The sequence below is a fragment of the Somniosus microcephalus genome, chromosome 1 (genome assembly GCF_052327205.1).
Source record: "Somniosus microcephalus isolate GS21.2 chromosome 1, FLI_Smic_1.0, whole genome shotgun sequence".
NCBI classification, from domain to species: Eukaryota; Metazoa; Chordata; class Chondrichthyes; order Squaliformes; family Somniosidae; genus Somniosus; species Somniosus microcephalus.
The window spans coordinates 63037865-63056597 of record NC_140987.1 but is presented as its reverse complement, the minus strand read 5'-3'; the positions used below and the strand labels follow the sequence as shown (position 1 = coordinate 63056597).

General features: G+C 45.3%; 1 protein-coding gene across 4 annotated transcripts in view; it reads right to left on the bottom strand.

Annotated features, from left to right (window-relative positions):
* The window catches only part of LOC147124131 (KH homology domain-containing protein 4-like), a 55944-nt gene extending 45204 nt beyond the window's left edge, over window positions 1–10740 (bottom strand). For 2 of the 4 annotated variants that reach the window (XM_085982602.1, XM_085982608.1), the window contains exons 1-4: window positions 10634–10740; window positions 5439–5697; window positions 3730–3855; window positions 2310–2389 (exon numbers count right to left, since the gene is read on the bottom strand). In XM_085982602.1, the coding sequence (XP_085838728.1) occupies window positions 2310–2389; window positions 3730–3855; window positions 5439–5697; window positions 10634–10662 (494 nt within the window). In that variant the 5' untranslated portion in view covers window positions 10663–10740. Of the gene's footprint in view, window positions 1–2309; window positions 2390–3729; window positions 3856–5438; window positions 5698–10010; window positions 10163–10633 lie in introns of those variants that run through there. The other 2 variants (XM_085982582.1, XM_085982592.1) reach the window with 2 other exon arrangements.
* Between the last annotated feature and the right edge of the window lie 7993 nt (window positions 10741–18733).

Below are 18733 nucleotides of genomic sequence, written 5' to 3'. Positions count from 1 at the left end.
AAAATAATGCCATGGGATATTTTACATCCACCTGAGAAGGCAGATGGGGCCTCGGTTTAATGTCTCATCTGAAAGACATCATCTCAGACAGTGCCACACTCCCCCAGTGCTACACCGGAGTCTCAGCCTAGATTTTGTGCTCAAGTCTCTGGAGTGGGACTCAAACCCGCAGCCAGAGGTGGGAGTGCCACCACTGAACCAAGACTGACATTTTAATAGCACAACTGTAATTATGTATGGAAAATAGTATTACATTTATTTCATCGTATACACAAATGGCACCTCAGAAAATGTGCATTTTGGATTACAGCACTCTTTTTTGTAAGACGTTCCAGTAAATAAGGACTTCTGGTTTAATATGTATTTTATTAAATATATCACCAATTCCCCTTTTTCAAATACACCTTTACAAATATACATTCTATATTGTTCCCTTACATTGCACGTAGGACTATAGAATGTAATTTCAAGAAAGATTACTCCTCAATTAGGCAATGGATGTCCAAATAAGAATCAAACCTACCAGATGTGATGCTACAAAGGAAAACTTATTGCAGAGGTCGACAAGATACTTAACAGATACAGTAAACCAGGTTAATACTTGCAAATGCAACACTGCAGCAGGATAGAAGGGCAAAGATTCAAGATTGCTAGGGGCAAATTTAGGACGGACCTTGGAAAATCTGTCTTTCCACAGACAGTGATCAACAATCCGAATGAATCACCAGGTTGGTTGAGAATAGGACACTAGAATCATTTAAGAAACTAGATGCTGTAATGCGACGATGGCACAGTAGCTTTCTGGAAGAGGTCAAATGAGCTGAACGAAATGCTTTTTTTATCCAAACTTACCTTGTGATCTTGTGGACAATCTTTAATCTCTCGTTAAGAAATTACAGAATTCTTTCTTGTGAATACCTTGTGCTTAATTTGATAAAATGGCTTTTTTTTAAAAAAACATTCTGACATTTTCTTAAAGGAGGAATATTCTTGAATTTTAGACTAATATTTTTAAGGATAAAGACGGCTCATTTTCTTTACTCATTATACTTAGCTTTTTTTTAAACTTTATTTTTCTTTGCACTCAAAGTAAAGGATGTTAGTACTGGCAAGTGATCTGAGTAAGAGTGCTCCCAGATGTACATTAGTACAATATTCTACTTTACAGGCAAAACAAGTGTAAAAATCAAAAGACAAACTGGCCTAGAAATTCGGTGGAGCCCCAAACGGGGCGCCAAGCTCGCCTGGGCGCCGGAATTACTGCTGCGAACGGAGCCGTTGCGCCCACCGGAAATTCAGTTTGAGCGCCCCAAGAGGGACGCGGGGCGCTGCTCGCCCTGCGTCCCTCTTGGGGCGCTGAAACTGAATATCGCAGCGCAACGTGCCGCAGCGCCACTGAAAAAAATGGCAGCCCCGCACCTCCACCTTAATTTGCGCCACTACCGCCACAGGTAGGCCCCGTGAACCGGGCGCGATTTGCGACCAGTGTTCGAGGCGGGCGCGACCAAATATCGCGATCGGGGCGGGGCGCTGTGCACACCGATGACGTCATCGGTGGCGGCGCAGCGCTACAGGCTAACGCCGCCATTAGCGCCTCGCTAAATATCGCGGGAGGCGCGGCCAGTGGCGCTAAAGCCACTGAGTGCCCTCTTTAGGCGCTAACTGGTGGCGCAGCCCACCGAATTTCTAGGCCACTGTGTTTTAAATCTATTTTTTCTGCTTCCAAGAGGTTTGTTTCTAACATCATTAATGTATTTCATTATATTGTACAAAATAAAAAGAAATATGAAATAAAAACAGAAATTCAGGAACTACACAGAAAATTGATCAGCATCCGAAAATAGAAAGGTTACATCTCAAATATTAAATCTTTCACGCTCATGTGCTGAATGATCTACTAAAACATTCCCAGAATTTCCTAGGATTATCTTAAACTGTTTAACAATGAAGGCCAACTTCTTCAAAAATTTCTCTGGACTCCAGCCTTTTCAGGATCTTAGCACAGGAGTAATTTTCTAATTAATTTGATGGGCCCTTTCTCCTGTGAAAGTTCCTGTAAAAGTAGCCACTAACTTTCACATAAAATGGGAGACACAAATAAAAATAAAATGGCTGCTTCCAACATATTTCTTAACACGAGTTTTTATTTTATTTTAGCATACATTTGGTAGGGAATAACTGTTCATTAAATCATTAAAGTTTAATTGCTTTTAATTAAGGCACACTGCTCATCATAACATGGAAAACATATTTTGTCCTGGAGCACTAGAATGACACATTTCTCAAATAAATTGCAAAATGATCCTTACCCTTGTACTGCCATTTGCTTCTCATCTGCATTCATGAAACGCCCTCTGGTGGAAACAGCAGCACCACTGATTTTGTTAATCTGAAGAAAAGAACAAAATGAATCATTTTGTGTATATATCAGATGGTATTAAACATTACCAGTACTTTATTTATTGCTATTCAATTCAATACTTAAGTGTTACAACTGACTAATGACATAACAAGAGGTACCAAATTGAGCACGGGTAAACAGAATGTGGCTCTGACAATATTTTTCTAAGAATTACAAAGGATGTCAAGGCCTTGGAGAGAGTGCAGAGGAGATTTACTAGAATTATACCAGAGATGAGGGATTTCAGTTATGTGGAGAAACTAGAGAAGCTGGGATTGTTCTCCTTAGAGCAGAAAGGTTACCGGGAGATTTAATAGAGGTGTTCAAAGTTATGAAGGGTTTTGACAGAATGAAGAAGAAACTGTTTCTATGGGCAGGAGGGTTGGTAACCACAGGACACAGATTTAAGATAATTGGCAAAAGAAACAGAAGGAAGATTTGGAGAAATTATTTTATGCAGGGAGTTATTATGATCTGGAATGCACTGCTTGAAAGCGTGGTGGAAGCAGATTCAATAGTAAATTTCAAAATGAAATTGGATATATACTTGAAAAGGAAAAATGTGCAAGGTTACAGGGAAAGTGGAACTAATTGGATAGCTCTTTCAAAGAGCCGGCACAGGCACAATGGACTGAATGACCTCTTTCTGTGCTGTATGATTCTATTCTATGATTCTAATTGTCTCTCAGCAATTGATTGAACACAACTGTTCAAAAACACACACAAGGTTTAGTTATTTGAGTTGTCAAGCACAAGACTCCACCTGTGCCTCAGCTCATCTGCTGCTGAAACCCTCATCCATGCCTTTGTTACCTCTAGACTTGACTATTCCAATGCACTCCTGGCTGGCCTCCCACATTCCACCCTACGTAAACTTGAGGTCCTCTAAAACTCTGCTGCCCACGTCCTAACTCCCACCAAGTCCTGTTCACGCTGACCTACATTGACTCCCAGTTAAGCAACGCTTCAATTTAAAAATTCTCATCTTTATTTTTAAATCTCTCCAAGGCCCTAAGCTTTGGAATTCCCGTCCTAAACCTCTCTTTCCTCCTTTAAAATCTACCTCTGTCATCTGCTCTAGTATCTCCTTATGTGGCTCGGTGTCAAATTTTGTTTGATAACGCTCCTGTGAAGCGTCTTGGGAAGTTTTACTACATTAAAGCTGCTATATAAATACAAGTTGTTGTATTCACATCTTCTGCAAACATTTATATTAAAAAGTTTACTTTTCTCACTTGTAATTACTTGCAAGAGCCCCATTGCAAACCCTTTCATAACCTGCAACAACATAGGTATTATTTTTTTAAAGATGCATATTAATTACTCACTTCATCTTGAGTGTGACCTCTCGTAAGTAGATTTCTACAGACAATAGGAACATCATTAATTTCAATTTCAGCAACCACCATATCATCTTTGTTCTTTTGATGGGACATTGATTTTGAAGACTTTGACTGGAAGGAGAAGGTATCAAATGAATGAAATTGATTATTTTGCACTTTTTACTTTTGACACAAACATTATCCTCTTTAATAAACTAAAGGAATTAATCTCTTTATGCTCAGTCATCAAGTTACAGAACAGTCTTCCGCCTAGTGCAGTAACTGACTCAGCAAGAAAATGTTATTCCTAATTCATCAGGAAATATGGGTATGTATGCAGTAAGAAAATATGAGAAGTGGCTAAATCAATCCTGAAGTAGAGTTGGTTGAATGTCCTTTACTCATTTCTACCTTATTTTGTTATAAATACAACTTTTGGAAAGTCAAAACTTTCAACATGCACAATTTACTTTAAGTCAGCCTGGATGTATTTAAAAAATCAAACAACTGTTTATGCTTTCCATGGCAAGTTTCACCAGCTGTCTTTCTCCTCTTGTGGGACATAGTAGTTGACCAGGATCATACAATCTCACCCCCTTTCCATTTTCTGTTAGGTAAGGGTATCAAGGGATATGGAGCTAAGGCGGGTAAATGGAGTTGAGATACAGATCAGCCATGATCTAATTGAATGGCGAAGCAGGCTCGAATGGATGAATGGCCAACTCCTGTTCCTATATTCACTTTCATGTCTTTAGCCACAGTCCCCAGGACTAGCCTGGGGATTCAGGACCTCTTGACAAAAGACAACACAAAAATGTAATTTTTATACAGGTAACGATTTATGTTTTGCTACATAATCCTCAATTCCAATTCTTCTGGCCACAATTACATGATGGTGAAATTTTGCATTACTGTGTCAATTGATCAAATTCTAAGAATCTACCACTAAATTGCTGGATAAATTTATAAAATCTACTATTTCAATAGAGGTCCAAATGGATAAAACACCTGGGGATAATTTAGAGATCTGAGTAGATTAAGACAGGTTATCTGCTGTCCAAGAATCTTTTGAAAATTCTCAAACAAGTTCTTAGAACTCTTAAAATGAGAGCTCCAGGGTTTATTTGGGACAAGAAAAGACCAGGAAAATCCCCTTCTCCTCTTCAAATAACGCCATAGAATCATACGCTCATGTGAGCAGAAAGTGGGGGCCTTGGTTTAATGTCTCAGCTTGGATAATGCTCAGTACTTCACACTGAAGTGTCAGCTTAGATTATGTGCTCAAGTTTGTATTTGGACTTGAACCCATCATTTTCTGACTCATCCAAAGTTTTCCATCCTATGTGATTTGAGTCAGGTAGAGAATGGGCAAAAATGCCAAACTTTATATATCTAAGCCCTAATTTTTCCAAAGATGTGTCATCACCCACAAGAACAACTTGCCTTCCTCGAGAGGCCAAGGAGAAAACTTAACCAATGATTTACTGATGCACTGAAACAAATGGATATAAACATTGATAGAAATTAAACAGAAAAATAAGACACAAATTAGAAATATTTGCATATATTTTGCTATGGAAATATGTAAACAGAATACTTACAGTTTGCAGTATTTTGAAATGGTATTATACTGTCCAATATTAAACCGACAGTGTAAAGTGGAGCAGCTTGCATTATTTTTAAGATTTCATTGAACAACACTGAGCATCACTTACTCGGTTACTGGGAGTCTGTGGTAACTTCAATTTCCCTTTTGCCATCAACATGGCATTAATCCTGGCAGCGGCAGCAGCAGCTGCATCCAATGCCTCTGATGAAGATTGAGGAGACTGGCCTTCTGGCGGAGGACCAGAGAGACCTCCACCGTGAACTGCAACCTGTGGCATTGTGGCCGGAAAACTATTCATCTGAGACTCTATCGATACTGCCATCGACACAGGAATTGATTCTGGACAATCCCATTTACTACGGCGCCTAGAGTAACAAAAAAAAAGTTGCTTATTAATATTGTTTGTGAAGTGTGTTATTTTAGCGCTGAAAGAGCTGATCCAGTCAATCAGCTGTATCTTCCAACACATTTCATGATATTTTTCATCCCTTGGCAAAGCATTCAATCCAAATTCACAGGCAACCACATCATGACATAGAACATTGGTACACTTATTTATATGCGAAACTGAATGAATAACAAAGATCACTAGTCTGCACTGACTTAATTCATTTCAGCCAAGGGGTGCCGGGTGCTACAAATAACCTCAACGTCCCAGGTTTGGGAAAAGACAATCACCAAGTTCCTGCAAATGACTCCCTTCCTTGGACCCCTGCTAAAAATGCACACGTCGAGGACAGTGAGGACAACATCAGTTGCGCTATACCTTGCAATCAAATAGTCTGCCAACAATCACTGTCAACGTTCACATGAGCAAAGGTAACATGGACAAGGAATACTGGAGCCCACCAGCTCCCACTGTACTGTAACACAGAAACGAGTCAATGGCCCGGAATTTGCGGTGGGTAATAACAGAGAACAAACAGCATTCGCTGTTATTACCCCTTTGAAACTGACCGCAACTTCAGGATTTAACGGATGCGCATCCTAACGCAGGAATCCTGAAGCTGTGGTCAGTCAGTCACTGCTCCGACACTGGCTGCGCTGTGTCCCCACCCCTCTATAGCCAGCAAACAGTGAAATCAGTGAGACTGATGAAAACTTCAGCTTTTCTGTGGAAATACCATTGTTAAATACCCCATTAAAAGTTAGATCCTTTTGGATTAGTGTAACTGGGGTTTTAACAGTGTATTGACTGCTAAACAAAGGTTATGGCCCTGAAAAACCCATTTAAATTTTGTGGAGTGTCAAATTTATCCATTTTAATAAAATAAAATGTTTAAGAAACTTTAAAGTTTATTCATCTTTATTTTAGGTTTGCCTTTTCCCCATGTAAGAGGCCCAATCTTTGTTTTGGTCTCTCTAACATTTAAAAAAAGTTAGAATCACTTCCTGGTTCACTGTCTGTGAGAATTCTGCATTTTGACTGACAGCTGAAACAGCTTGTTGACGCCACCTTCACGTTAGGGATTCCCCATTAACTTGCACGGATTTCAATTGGACATCGGAAATGCTGAACTTTTCACCAGAGATCGCGAGATCTTTGTGGGATGTTTACCTCGGGGCCAGCGGCGAACTCCTTTGCTTTGTCACTAACCACAAATTGCAGGCCAACGTCTCCAACACAAGAGGGAAGATAATTGGCAAGATAAAAAGGGAATGAAAATACCAATTCCGTTTTTTTTTAAATACTTCAAGAAATATATAATCCTTTGTAAACATTATATTTCCAAGCATTATGTACAAAGAATGCTGACTAAACTTGTTAGTCTACACTGGGATTACTTTCCTACTAGAAAGTTTTTTGATGCACTCACTCAAAAACTCATACATTCATTACTTACTGGACAATCTTATGCTAAGTTATGGGCAGTTGTGTATTATGGACCCACTCTGGCCCAGGTTCAGTTTAACACCCACCCCACTCATTCCATGTAGGTCCATTACAGCTAGTAGAGGCTTTCTTGTTTTAATCTTTCGCTAATTTTCTCCACTACTCCGTGGGTGTTTAAACCCTCCAGTACCTCACTCAAGTGTCCATTATTTGTGAGCCTTTAAATCAATTCAACTACTGGGGGTAGAAGAAGGGGAAGGGTTCAGAGTCACAGCTGAACTCAATCCTAGCTTCAGACGTCCGCACGTGTGTACTTCCATTATACAGGGTCACTAGCCAAATTTTTGTCAGCCAATGCAACAGTAACTGGAGATGCTAACATGCCTGTTCATTTAAAATACGGCTTGCTGACTAATTGAAACAATAAAACTAGCAGATATGGAGACAGTAGTACAGCATATGCATAGCATTGCTTTTTTAAAAGAAAAATTAGTTCATAACATATTATAATGCTTATAAAATTGGGAATAACTTTTTGGAAATTAAATATATAGTCATTACAGCTAATCTTGCTGCAGAATCAGGAAGTATGCAACATGAGCGACAAGGGTAGCATTGTCAATCAGCTGGTCACGGAGGCAAGAGAATATTCAAGGCGCCATTCCTAACATCAGGATCAGTTTCAGTCATGCTGGCTGGTATTTTTTCAAACTATTTTTAACAAAGGCTTAAGCCAACTTTTAGTTCAGCTGAACATAAGAGTTCATCCTATTTCTTCCAAAATTATTAAGACTGCAGCTTATAATGGCAGAAACGGTTTAAAAAGGAGGGCCATTTTAACAAAATTCCTCATTTTGGACACGAGATATAAAAAAAAACGTGATACAAAGCTCCAACACAATGCGTTCTGAAAGAGCAAAGCTTTGACAGTGTTTAGATTAATCATAACCCGAAAAACATTATTACAGTCTATAATAAAGCCACAACTTTATAAATACTTAGTCTGACCAACAGCAAATTATCACTCCATAAACCTGCTCCGATTATCACACTTGCACATCTTTCAGTAGGGGAATTGTGTAGTAACTACACAAACACACTGATACTGTCTCCCATTGTACTACTTTGCAAAAGAAAGAACTTTAAAAAAAAAAATCACAAAAAACTTCACCACAATCATCAAAAATCAGTGTGTTAGGGGGAATAAAATCAACTTAGGCCAACAAGGATTGGTCAGAAGTGCAGCAAGATGTTGCCTCACAGCGCCAGAGACCCGGGTTCGAATCCGGCCTCGGGTGACTGTCTGTGTGGAGTTTGCACATTCTCCCCGTGTCTGCGTGGGTTTTCTCTGGGTGCTCCGGTTTCCTCCCACAGTCCAAAGATGTGCGGGTTAGGTTGATTGGCTATGATAAATTGACCCTTAGTGCTAGGGGGATTAAATACGTGGGGTTACGGGGATAGGGTGGGATATGTGTCGGTGCAGGCTCGATGGGCCGAAATGGCCTCTATCTGCATTGTGGGGTTTCTGTGATTCTGTGTGAAAAGTAGAAATCAAAAGTATTTTTAAATTTCCACATATACTAGTTCCCCGTTTTAGGATGACAGCAATCCAATTTCAGTATTTAACTAATAAAACTTAAATTGATGAAATAATTTGAATTTCGCTAGATTGGATTAGTGTTTTATAATCCAACATCAGCCACCCAATATAATTTCCACATATTTATTTTTTAATATGACTTTTCCCTCGAGTTTAAGGTTTGTATATTGTTGTAGAAACACCATCAACTTTTGATATGGCTTTGCATTATGGAACAAGATTTTCTAGAAAATAAATGATTGCTTTATCATTCAAGTTTTGATTAAAAAAACTTCCTCTTAGCATGGGTAACGAGCCAGAACAATTGTTGCCGCTGTCAGCGAGATAGCAACAGATAACTCGATGGCAAATCTCAAGCAGTATATGATTACAAGAAACCCAACATTGAATTACTACCATCTTCAATTTAACATGCAGAAAAATAAATTTACTTTGGAAGATAATTTATTTTCAGCATTTTCACTTCTAAATGGCAGGTGTCACAAAAAGGATCAGGAAATACTAACAATGTCATTTGAAGAGATCAGTAAACAATAACTATAATCAACTCATTGTGAGGGGCTCACAATTAACACGGAAATATTCCCGCACGGCACCCTTCATATTTTGGAGCCTACAAGATGTTTTTGTTTAAATATTTAACACGCACCAATCCATTCTACGACCCTGCTAAAGGGCCTCTACTCATTGGAATTCAGAAGAATGAGAGGCGATCTTATCGAAACATGCAAGATTGTGAGGGGACTTGATCGGGTGGATGCGGGGAGGATGTTTCTACTGATGGGTGAGACTAGAACTAGGGGGCATAATCTTAGAATAAGGGGCTGCCCTTTCAAAACTGAGATGATGAGAAACTTCTTCACTCAGAGGGTAGTAAATCTATGGAATTTGCTACCTCAGAGAGCTGTGGAAGCTGCGACATTAAATAAATTTAAAACAGATAGACAGTTTCCTAGCTGATAAGGGAATTAGGGGTTACGGGGAGCGGGCGGGGAAGTGGACGTGAGTTTAGATTCGGATCAGCCACGATCCTATTGAATGGCGGAGCAGGCCCGAGGGGCCGTATGGCCTACTCCTGCTCCTACTTCTTATGTTCTTATGAAAACCGCGGAAACTTAAACAAACTTGAGAAAAGGACAAACTGCGCGGTGAACCGGGCACAATCCCCCCCGCAAACAGGTTTTAATGCATCCCCTCCCCCCATCACACCGCGGCTGGAAAACATTCACAAAGTGAAGAATTACAAACGGTCTGAAGACCGGGATCGCGCAACGAAGCGGGGGGAAGCTCGGTGGCGCCGTTTCCTCTATTTGCTCCCAGCCTGCGGGAAGTTTTCGGCGGGAGGGGGAGAGGGAGGAGGAGGAGGAGAGGGGGAGATGCAGCCAATCTGGCGGCTTGTCGCCGGCACCCATTAAACAAAACAAAAAAAAAGGGAGAGACGTGAATAACGCCGCCGATAAAAAAAATAAAATGGAGGGACAAAGATTTAAAGGCGCCGCTCGGATCGCTCGACCACACGGCGGCAAACGGTCAGCGATCGAAGGTAAAATGAGACTGAAATCTCCCCCCGCCCGACACACAGACAGACTGACTGGCTCTGCCCCATACACACACTTTATAAACCGCCCCCGGTCCGGTCCGGTTTACTCCACTCAGGCCCAGCTCGGCATGGCGCGATCGACGCAGCAGTTTTTTTTTAAAAACACACCAACTACCGCGAGCGGCCGCACGGCGGCGGCCCGGCCTCCACTGGACGGGCAACCCGACATCACAGCGCCTGTTTCTACATAGGTGACCGGTGGTGAAGTGAACTGAGCTGGGGATGGGTGGGTTGGTGAAGGAGCGCCGCCCGTTCCCCCTCTCTTACCCCGCAGATTGCGGCGATCCGGCCGACATGCTGAAAGCTGGCAGAGCCGAGACTGCGCAAAACGTCCCCCCCCCCCCGCGCGCGCGTAACGTCACGTCAGCGCGTCCCCGGCGTGTAGCACCACGTGGCCCCTCGCGGTGACCGCCGGCGGTGGGCGGCCCAGAGTCCTCCCCGCCACCAGGTGGCGATGGAGCGGCCGGAAGTCCTCCCCACCACCAGGTGGCGATGGGACGCCCGAGAATCCTCCCCGCCACCGGGTGGCGATGGAGCTGCCGGGAGTCCTCCCCGCCGCAGGGTGGCGCAATCGCTCTCCAGCTCTCAGCAAGGGTGCGAAGAGGGGTTCGGATTGGCAGATTCATGTCACGTGACCCCAAGATAATTATGGAGGAACAAGGCCCACCTTCATTCATCCATCCAAAGGACTTTGTAGTCCAACCATTATAGGATTGTCATACAATCATAGAAATTTACGGCACAGAAGGAGGCCGTTTGGCCCACCGAAAAAGAGCAATCCTGCCTAATCCCACTTTCCAGCTCTTGGCCCATAGCCTTGTAGGTTACGGCACTTCAAGTGCACATCTAAGCACTTTTTAAATGCAGTGAGGGTCTCTGCCTCTACCACCCTTTCAGGCAGTGAGTTCCAGACCCCCACCACCCTCTGGGTGAAAAAAGTTCTCCTCCACTCCCTTCTAATCCTTCTACCAATTACTTTGAATCTATGCCCCCAGGTTATTGACCTCTCTGCTAAGGGAAATATGTCCTTCCTAACCACTCTAGGCTCCTCATAATTTTATACAACTCAATTCATTCTCCCCTCAGCCTCCTCTGTTCCAAAGAAAACAACTCCAGCCTATCCAATCTTTCCTCCTTGCTAAAATCCTATTGTTTCTTAAATGATTCCAGGGTTTTAGCTTCCACTATTCTATCTGGGAGTTTGTCCCATGTGTTGATCCTGTGTGAGGAAAGTCTTCATCATATCAGTCCTAAAATGACTTTTTACTAGCTTGAACTCGTGTTCCCTTATCCTCTTACCAGAAGGTAAATTCGTATTTATTTTTGTGAGGCTGTGTGATGAAATAACTCTGTGTTCTGGCATTTGTATTGTCTGTTGTTGTTGTACTTGTTAATGTCTGGAATGTTCTACAGGTGTAACCACTAATGCTCCTCTCTAGCCCCGCCCCTCTGGATCCTCCGGATTGGTGTGAGTCTTACTTACAAGAGCTAGGTCTTACTCATAGGGGCTGGGTCGGTGATGAATGATGGTTGCCATGTATTAACTTGATGCCATTGTGGTAAACCACTGTATTGTATATTGCCACCTCTGGGTGGCGCTGTGTATGGAGGCATGCCTCAGCTGACTCCACCCACCACTGTGTGGGTTTCGTTCAGACTTGTTCAGTCACTCACGAAGAAGCATGGTCTCTTCTTAGCTAATAAAAGCCTTATTCATCTCTTCTTTCGACTCATCATCTCTTCTTCGACTCATCACCTTTTATGAAGTAATTGATAAGCGTATCAATTTTATTAGCTAAAAGTTAAATGGCGACACCTGAGGAGCAACAACAGCAACGGATACAGCAGACATTGCTGAGAGCCCTCAGACCACCACGCCTGGACCTCGACCCTCAAGATGTGGGTGCATCAGCCAAGTTTGAACACTGGCTGAGCTGCTTTGAATCCTTCCTCGCAATCTCACAGGTTACAGAGGAGGATCACAAACTGAAAATTTTGACCGCCCAGGTGAGCCATCAAGTATATATGCTAATCCGGGACTCTAATACGTACGTGGCAGCCCTCAAGCTACTAAAAGGGCAATATACGCGCCCAGTGAACACAATTTACGCCCGACACCTCTTGGGATCCCGCAGGCAGCAACCGGGAGAATCGGTAGGGGCATTTGCACGGGCGCTACTGGCACTCTGCAGAGACTGCGATTGTAAAGCGGTAACGGCTGTGGAGCACGCGCAGGGACTCGCCTGTGATGCCTTCGTCAGGGGCCTCCAGTCAGACCACACCCGGCAGAGACTGCTAGAAAGCAAGGAACCCGACCTGAAGACGGCCATTGCCCTTGCGCTCTCGTTAGAGGAGGCCCACTGAAACCTCGAGGCATACCCCCGTAACGGCGCCGAGACATGGCAATCGAAACCGTGGGACACGGGACCGCCGCCCCCGGCACCAACCGCTGCAGCGACCCAACCGAGACAGCAGCCTCCGGTAAGAACTGCTTCGATGCCCAGTAACCAGGCCCAAAAATGCTATTTCTGTGGCCAGTTAAAACATCCCAGAGCGCACTGCCCAGCTAAGACAGCTACCTGCTCGGGCTGCGGGAAGAAAGGCCATTACGCTAACGCCTGCAAGGGGAAGCCAGCCAGCAGCGCAGCGTGCGGGCCGTGGGAGCAGCCATCTTATCCGCCATTTTGTGTACCCCCGGCCGCATGGCATCCGCCGCCATCGTATCCAACGCACTCAACCGCCATTTCGTCACCGGAACCGACCACCGTCTCGGCGGATGACTATAGTGACTCACTAAGCCACATACTGGCCTCCGTGACGCTGGATCAAGGCCACCCTCACCATCTATCCAGCTCCATGATGGATATCGCGGTAAACGGCCGCGCCACCAGTTGCCTGATCGACAGCGGGAGCACAGAGAGTTTCGTCCACCCCGACACGGTACGTAGCCACTCCCTCACGATTCTGCCAACGCACCATCGCATTTCTATGGCGTCCAAGTCCCAGTCAATGGACATCAGCGGCTACTGTGTGGTGACCCTGTCAGTAGGGGGCACTGAATATCAAAAATTTAAACTGCTAGTCCTGCCCCGTCTTTGCGCTGCCGTCCTGCTAGGGTTGGATTTTCAGTGCCACCTTAAGAGTGTCACACTAGCATACGGTGGACCCCTCCCCCCACTCACAGTCTGCAACCAACAACTTTTAAATCGCCCGCTGCAAACCACCTGCAGCCTTTCCACATTAAAAGTCCCCCCCCCCTCCCCTGTTCGCTAACCTCACCCGCGACTGTAAACCCATCGCTACCAAAAGCAGGCGGTACAGTGCCGGGGACAGAGCTTTTATCAGCTCTGAGGTGGAGCGGCTCTTGAAGGAGGGCATTATCGAAGGTAGCACTAGCCCCTGGCGAGCCCAGGTTGTAGTCGTTAAAACCACTGCAAAACGCCGCATGGTAATCGACTACAGCCAAACCATAAACCGGTACACCCAGCTGGACGCGTACCCCCTCCCTCGCATATCTGATATGGTCAATCAGATTGCGCAATACAAAGTATTCTCCACCATCGACCTTAAGTCAGCGTACCACCAGCTGCCCATCCGCCATGAGGACCGCCAGTATACTGCCTTCGAGGCAAACGGCCGCCTCTACCACTTCCTTAGGGTCCCCTTCGGCGTCACCAACGGGGTTTCGGTCTTCCAAAGGGAGATGGACCGAATGGTTGACCAGAACGCGCTGCGGGCAACCTTCCCCTATTTGGATAACGTCACCATCTGCGGCCACGACCAGCAGGACCACGACGTTAATCTAGCAAATTTCCTCCGTACGGCCCAACGGCTGAACCTAACGTACAATAAGGAAAAATGTATGTTTCACACCAAGCGCCTGGCCATCCTCGGCTGCGTGGTGGAGAACGGAGTCATCGGGCCCGACCCCGACAGAATGCGCCCCCTAATGGAGCTACCCCTTCCCCACTGCCAAAAAGCACTGAAGAGATGCCTGGGGTTTTTCTCCTACTACGCCCAGTGGGTGCCCCTCTATGCAGACAAAGCCAGGCCCCTCATCAAAGCCACCTCCTTCCCCCTGACACCAGAGGCGTGTGCAGCCTTCACTCTTATCAAGAACGATATCGCGAAGGCCGCAATGCACGCGGTGGATGAGTCCATCCCCTTCCAAGTGGAGAGCGATGCCTCCGACTTCGCCCTAGCCGCGACCCTTAACCAGGCGGGCAGACCCATGGCCTTTTTCTCAAGGACCCTCCAGGGCCCCGAGACGAGACACTCCTCCGTCGAAAAGGAGGCCCAGGCTATTGTAGAAGCGGTGCGTCACTGGAGGCATTACCTGGCCGGGAAACGATTTACCCTGCTCACTGACCAGCGTTCAGTAGCTTTTATGTTTAATAATAAGCAGAGGGGTAAAATCAAGAACGACAAGATCTTGAGGTGGAGAATCGAACTCTCCACCTACAATTATGATATCTTGTATCGGCCAGGGAAACTCAATGAGCCCCCAGATGCCCTATCACGTGGTACATGCGCCAACGCGCAGAGTGATAGGCTGCAGTCCCTCCACAATGACCTCTGCCACCCGGGGGTCACCAGGTTTTTCCATTTTATCAAATCCCGTAACCTGCCCTACTCCATCGAGGAGGTCAGGACCATGACCAAGAGCTGCCAAATCTGCGCCGAGTGCAAACCGCACTTCTATAGGCCGGACAGAGCAAGCCTGATCAAGGCCACCCGCCCCTTCGAACGCCTGAGCGTCGATTTTAAAGGGCCCCTCCCCTCCGCTGACCGCAATGTGTACTTCCTCAACATAGTTGATGAGTACTCCCGTTTCCCCTTTGCCATCCCTTGCCCAGACATGACCAGTACCACGGTCATCAAGTGTCTGAATGACATCTTCGCTCTGTTCGGGTTCCCCAGCTATATACATAGCGACAGGGGCTCATCGTTCATGAGCGACGAACTTCGGCAGTACCTGCTAACAAGAGGTATCGCCACGAGCAGGACCACCAGTTACAACCCCCGGGGGAACGGCCAGGTGGAAAGGGAGAACGCGACGGTTTGGAAGGCAGTCCTCTTAGCACTAAAATCTAAGGGCCTTCCGACCTCCCGCTGGCAGGAGGTCCTCCCTGCAGCGCTTCACTCCATTCGGTCACTGCTTTGTACTGCCACTAATGCGACCCCTCATGAGAAAATGTTCGTTTTCCCCCGGAAGTCTACATCGGGAACCTCGCTACCGGCATGGTTGACTTCTCCTGGGCCCGTCCTACTGCGGAGGCACGTGAGGACGCATAAAACGGACCCCCTGGTCGAGCGGGTGCACCTCCTACACGCCAACCCCCAGTATGCCTGGGTGACATACCCAGACGGGCGGGAGGACACGGTCTCCATACGAGATCTCGCACCCTCGGGTACCCCTGAATTACCACCGTTATCCCCCTTACCACCGTTATCCCCCTTACCACTGTTATCCCCCACCACCCCTCCCAACCCAACCCCTGCAGACGGCATGCCAAAGCCCCAGGAATCTTCGCCAACCACCCAGACACCAGACCCGACGTCGGATGCTGCAACACCACCGCCGCCACCACGACGATCAGGACGTCAGACAAGGCCTCCTGATAGACTTAACTTGTAGTACCCTTCACCCCGCCGGACTTCACATTAAACAAGGGGTGAATGTGGTAAACCACTGTATTGTATATTGCCACCTCTGGGTGGCGCTGTGTATGGAGGCATGCCTCAGCTGACTCCACCCACCACTGTGTGGGTTTCGTTCAGACTTGTTCAGTCACTCACGAAGAAGCATGGTCTCTTCTTAGCTAATAAAAGCCTTATTCATCTCTTCTTTCGACTCATCATCTCTTCTTCGACTCATCACCTTTTATGAAGTAATTGATAAGCGTATCAGCCATGTTCTTAATAAAAGTCTTTCGTTTTAAGCTTTAACCTCTTGGATTCAGGCCGTTATTTGGCACATCAATTTTATTAAGTAACAACTTTTGGAAGATGGATCGATTTTTGAAACCAGAGCGTCTGGATATCGATCCCCATTTGGCAGACGCGTTGAAGAAATTTACGCATTCACAGAATCACAGAAACCCCACAGTGCAGATAGAGGCCATTTCGGCCCATCGAGCCTGCGCCGACACATATCCCACCCTATCCCCGTAACCCCATGTATTTAATCCCCCTAACACTAAGGGTCAATTTATCATAGCCAATCAACCTAACCCGCACATCTTTGGACTTCGATGTTTTGAACACTTCATCGCATCGTTCGATCTGACGGTTAACAAGTTGGGTCTTCTAACCAACTTGGTAAGTCATCAAACTTACTCTATAATTGAAGACATTACTACATATGAAGAGGCCCTCGCAGCTCTTAAGGCCCAGTACCTTAAGTCGGTTAACGAAGTATATGCCAGGTATCTTTTGTCTACTCGCAGGCAATTACCCGAGGAATCCCTGGACGATTTCCTGCAGGACCTTAAGGCTTTGGCTGAGGATTGCAACTACAAGGTTGTCTCTGCCATATTGTATCAGGAAGAACCCATCCGCGATTCTTTCATATCTGGCCTCCGATCTAATTATATTAGACAGAGACTCCTCGAGAATGATTCGTTAGTTTTAAAAACGGTCGTCGCTACTGCTCAATCGTTAGATGTAGCCCAGAAGAATTTAGAAGTGTATGCATCAGCCTATGCGTCTTTTTCAGCCTTGTGTGTTCCGAGTATGGAGGCATCCATAACACCAATGGAGCCTCCACTTAATCCTATTGTTGCGGCTGTACCCCATGGGTCTAAGTGTTATTTTTGTGGCCAATCTAAACACCCCAGGCAAAGATGCTCAGCCAGAGAGGCTACCTGTTTTAAATGTAAGAAACAGGGACATTTTAGTAAAGTGTGTAAGGGTAATCCTGTACCCGATGTCTTTTCTGCTGCCGCCTATCGTTTTACTCTAGCCTCGGTTATGGTTGACCAGACCATACCGTGTTCCTTGTCGAAATCTATGATGGACATCAAGATTAATGGTCGTCCTACTGGGTGTTTGATAGACTGTGGCAGTACTGAAAGTTTTATACACCCCAACCTTGTTAACTCCTGTTCATTGAAGGTGTATCCTACTCGAAGTGAAATCATGATGGCATCCAAGTCTCTTACTTCGGAGGTAACTGGATATTGTAAAGTCACATTGACCGTTAAGGATACGGAGTATAAGGACTTTAAACTCCTCATATTACCTCAGTTGTGTGTGAACTTAATTTTAGGCTTGGACTTCCAGTGTCAGCATGAGAGCATCACCCTTAAGTATGGTGGATCCCAGCCTCCGCTCACAGTCTGCGGCCTTTCTACTTTAAAAGTAAGTCCGCCTTCTTTGTTCGTGAACCTTGCTCCTAATTGTAGACCTATAGCGACGGTATAGTTCAGAAGATAAAAAATTTATAAAAGAGGAAGTGGAAAGGCTTCAACGGTAGGGAATCATCGAACACAGTAATAGCCCGTGGCGTGCCCAGGTGGTGGTGGTTAAAACTAATGAAAAGAAAAGACTTGTGGTCGATTATAGCCAGACTATAAACTTGTATACCCAATTAGACGCCTATCCTTTGCCTCGTATTTCTGAGATGGTGAACCAGATAGCTCAGTACCGCGTGTTCTCCACCATTGATTTAAAGTCTGCCTATCATCAACTCCCCATTAAAATAGAAGACCGACCTTATATGGCCTTCGAAGCTAATGGGCGCCTGTACCAATTCCTTAGGGTGCCCTTTGGAGTGACGAATGGGGTATCCGTCTTCCAACGGGAGATGGATCGTATGGTGGATGAATACGCGTTGGAAGCAACATTCCCATACCTGGACAATGTTACTATCTGTGGGCGTGACCAACGGGAGCATGATCAAAATCTCGCGAAGTTCCTAGAGACTGCAATGAGGTTAAACCTGACCTACAACGAAAACAAGTGTACCTTCAATACTACACGTTTGTGTATTCTTGGTTGCGTTGTGGACAATGGGGTAATCGGGCCGGATCCTGAAAGATTACGCCCACTTAAGGAATTACCTTTACCTCACACTGTAAAAGCTTTAAGAAGGTGTCTGGGATTCTTTTTGTACTATGCCCAGTGGGTGGCTAGCTACTCAGATATAGTCCGACCTCTTATTAAGTCGACGTCTTTTCCGCTATTGGCGAAAGCTCAGGAGGCTTTCTTTAATATCAAACGGGACATTGAGAAGGCAGTGGTATGTGCTGTGGATGAGAAGATCCCTTTTCAAGTGGAAAGTGATGCATCTGATTTTGCGTTGGCAGCAACTCTTAATCAAGCTGGTAGACCAGAAGCTTTTTTCTCTCGTACATTGCAAGGACC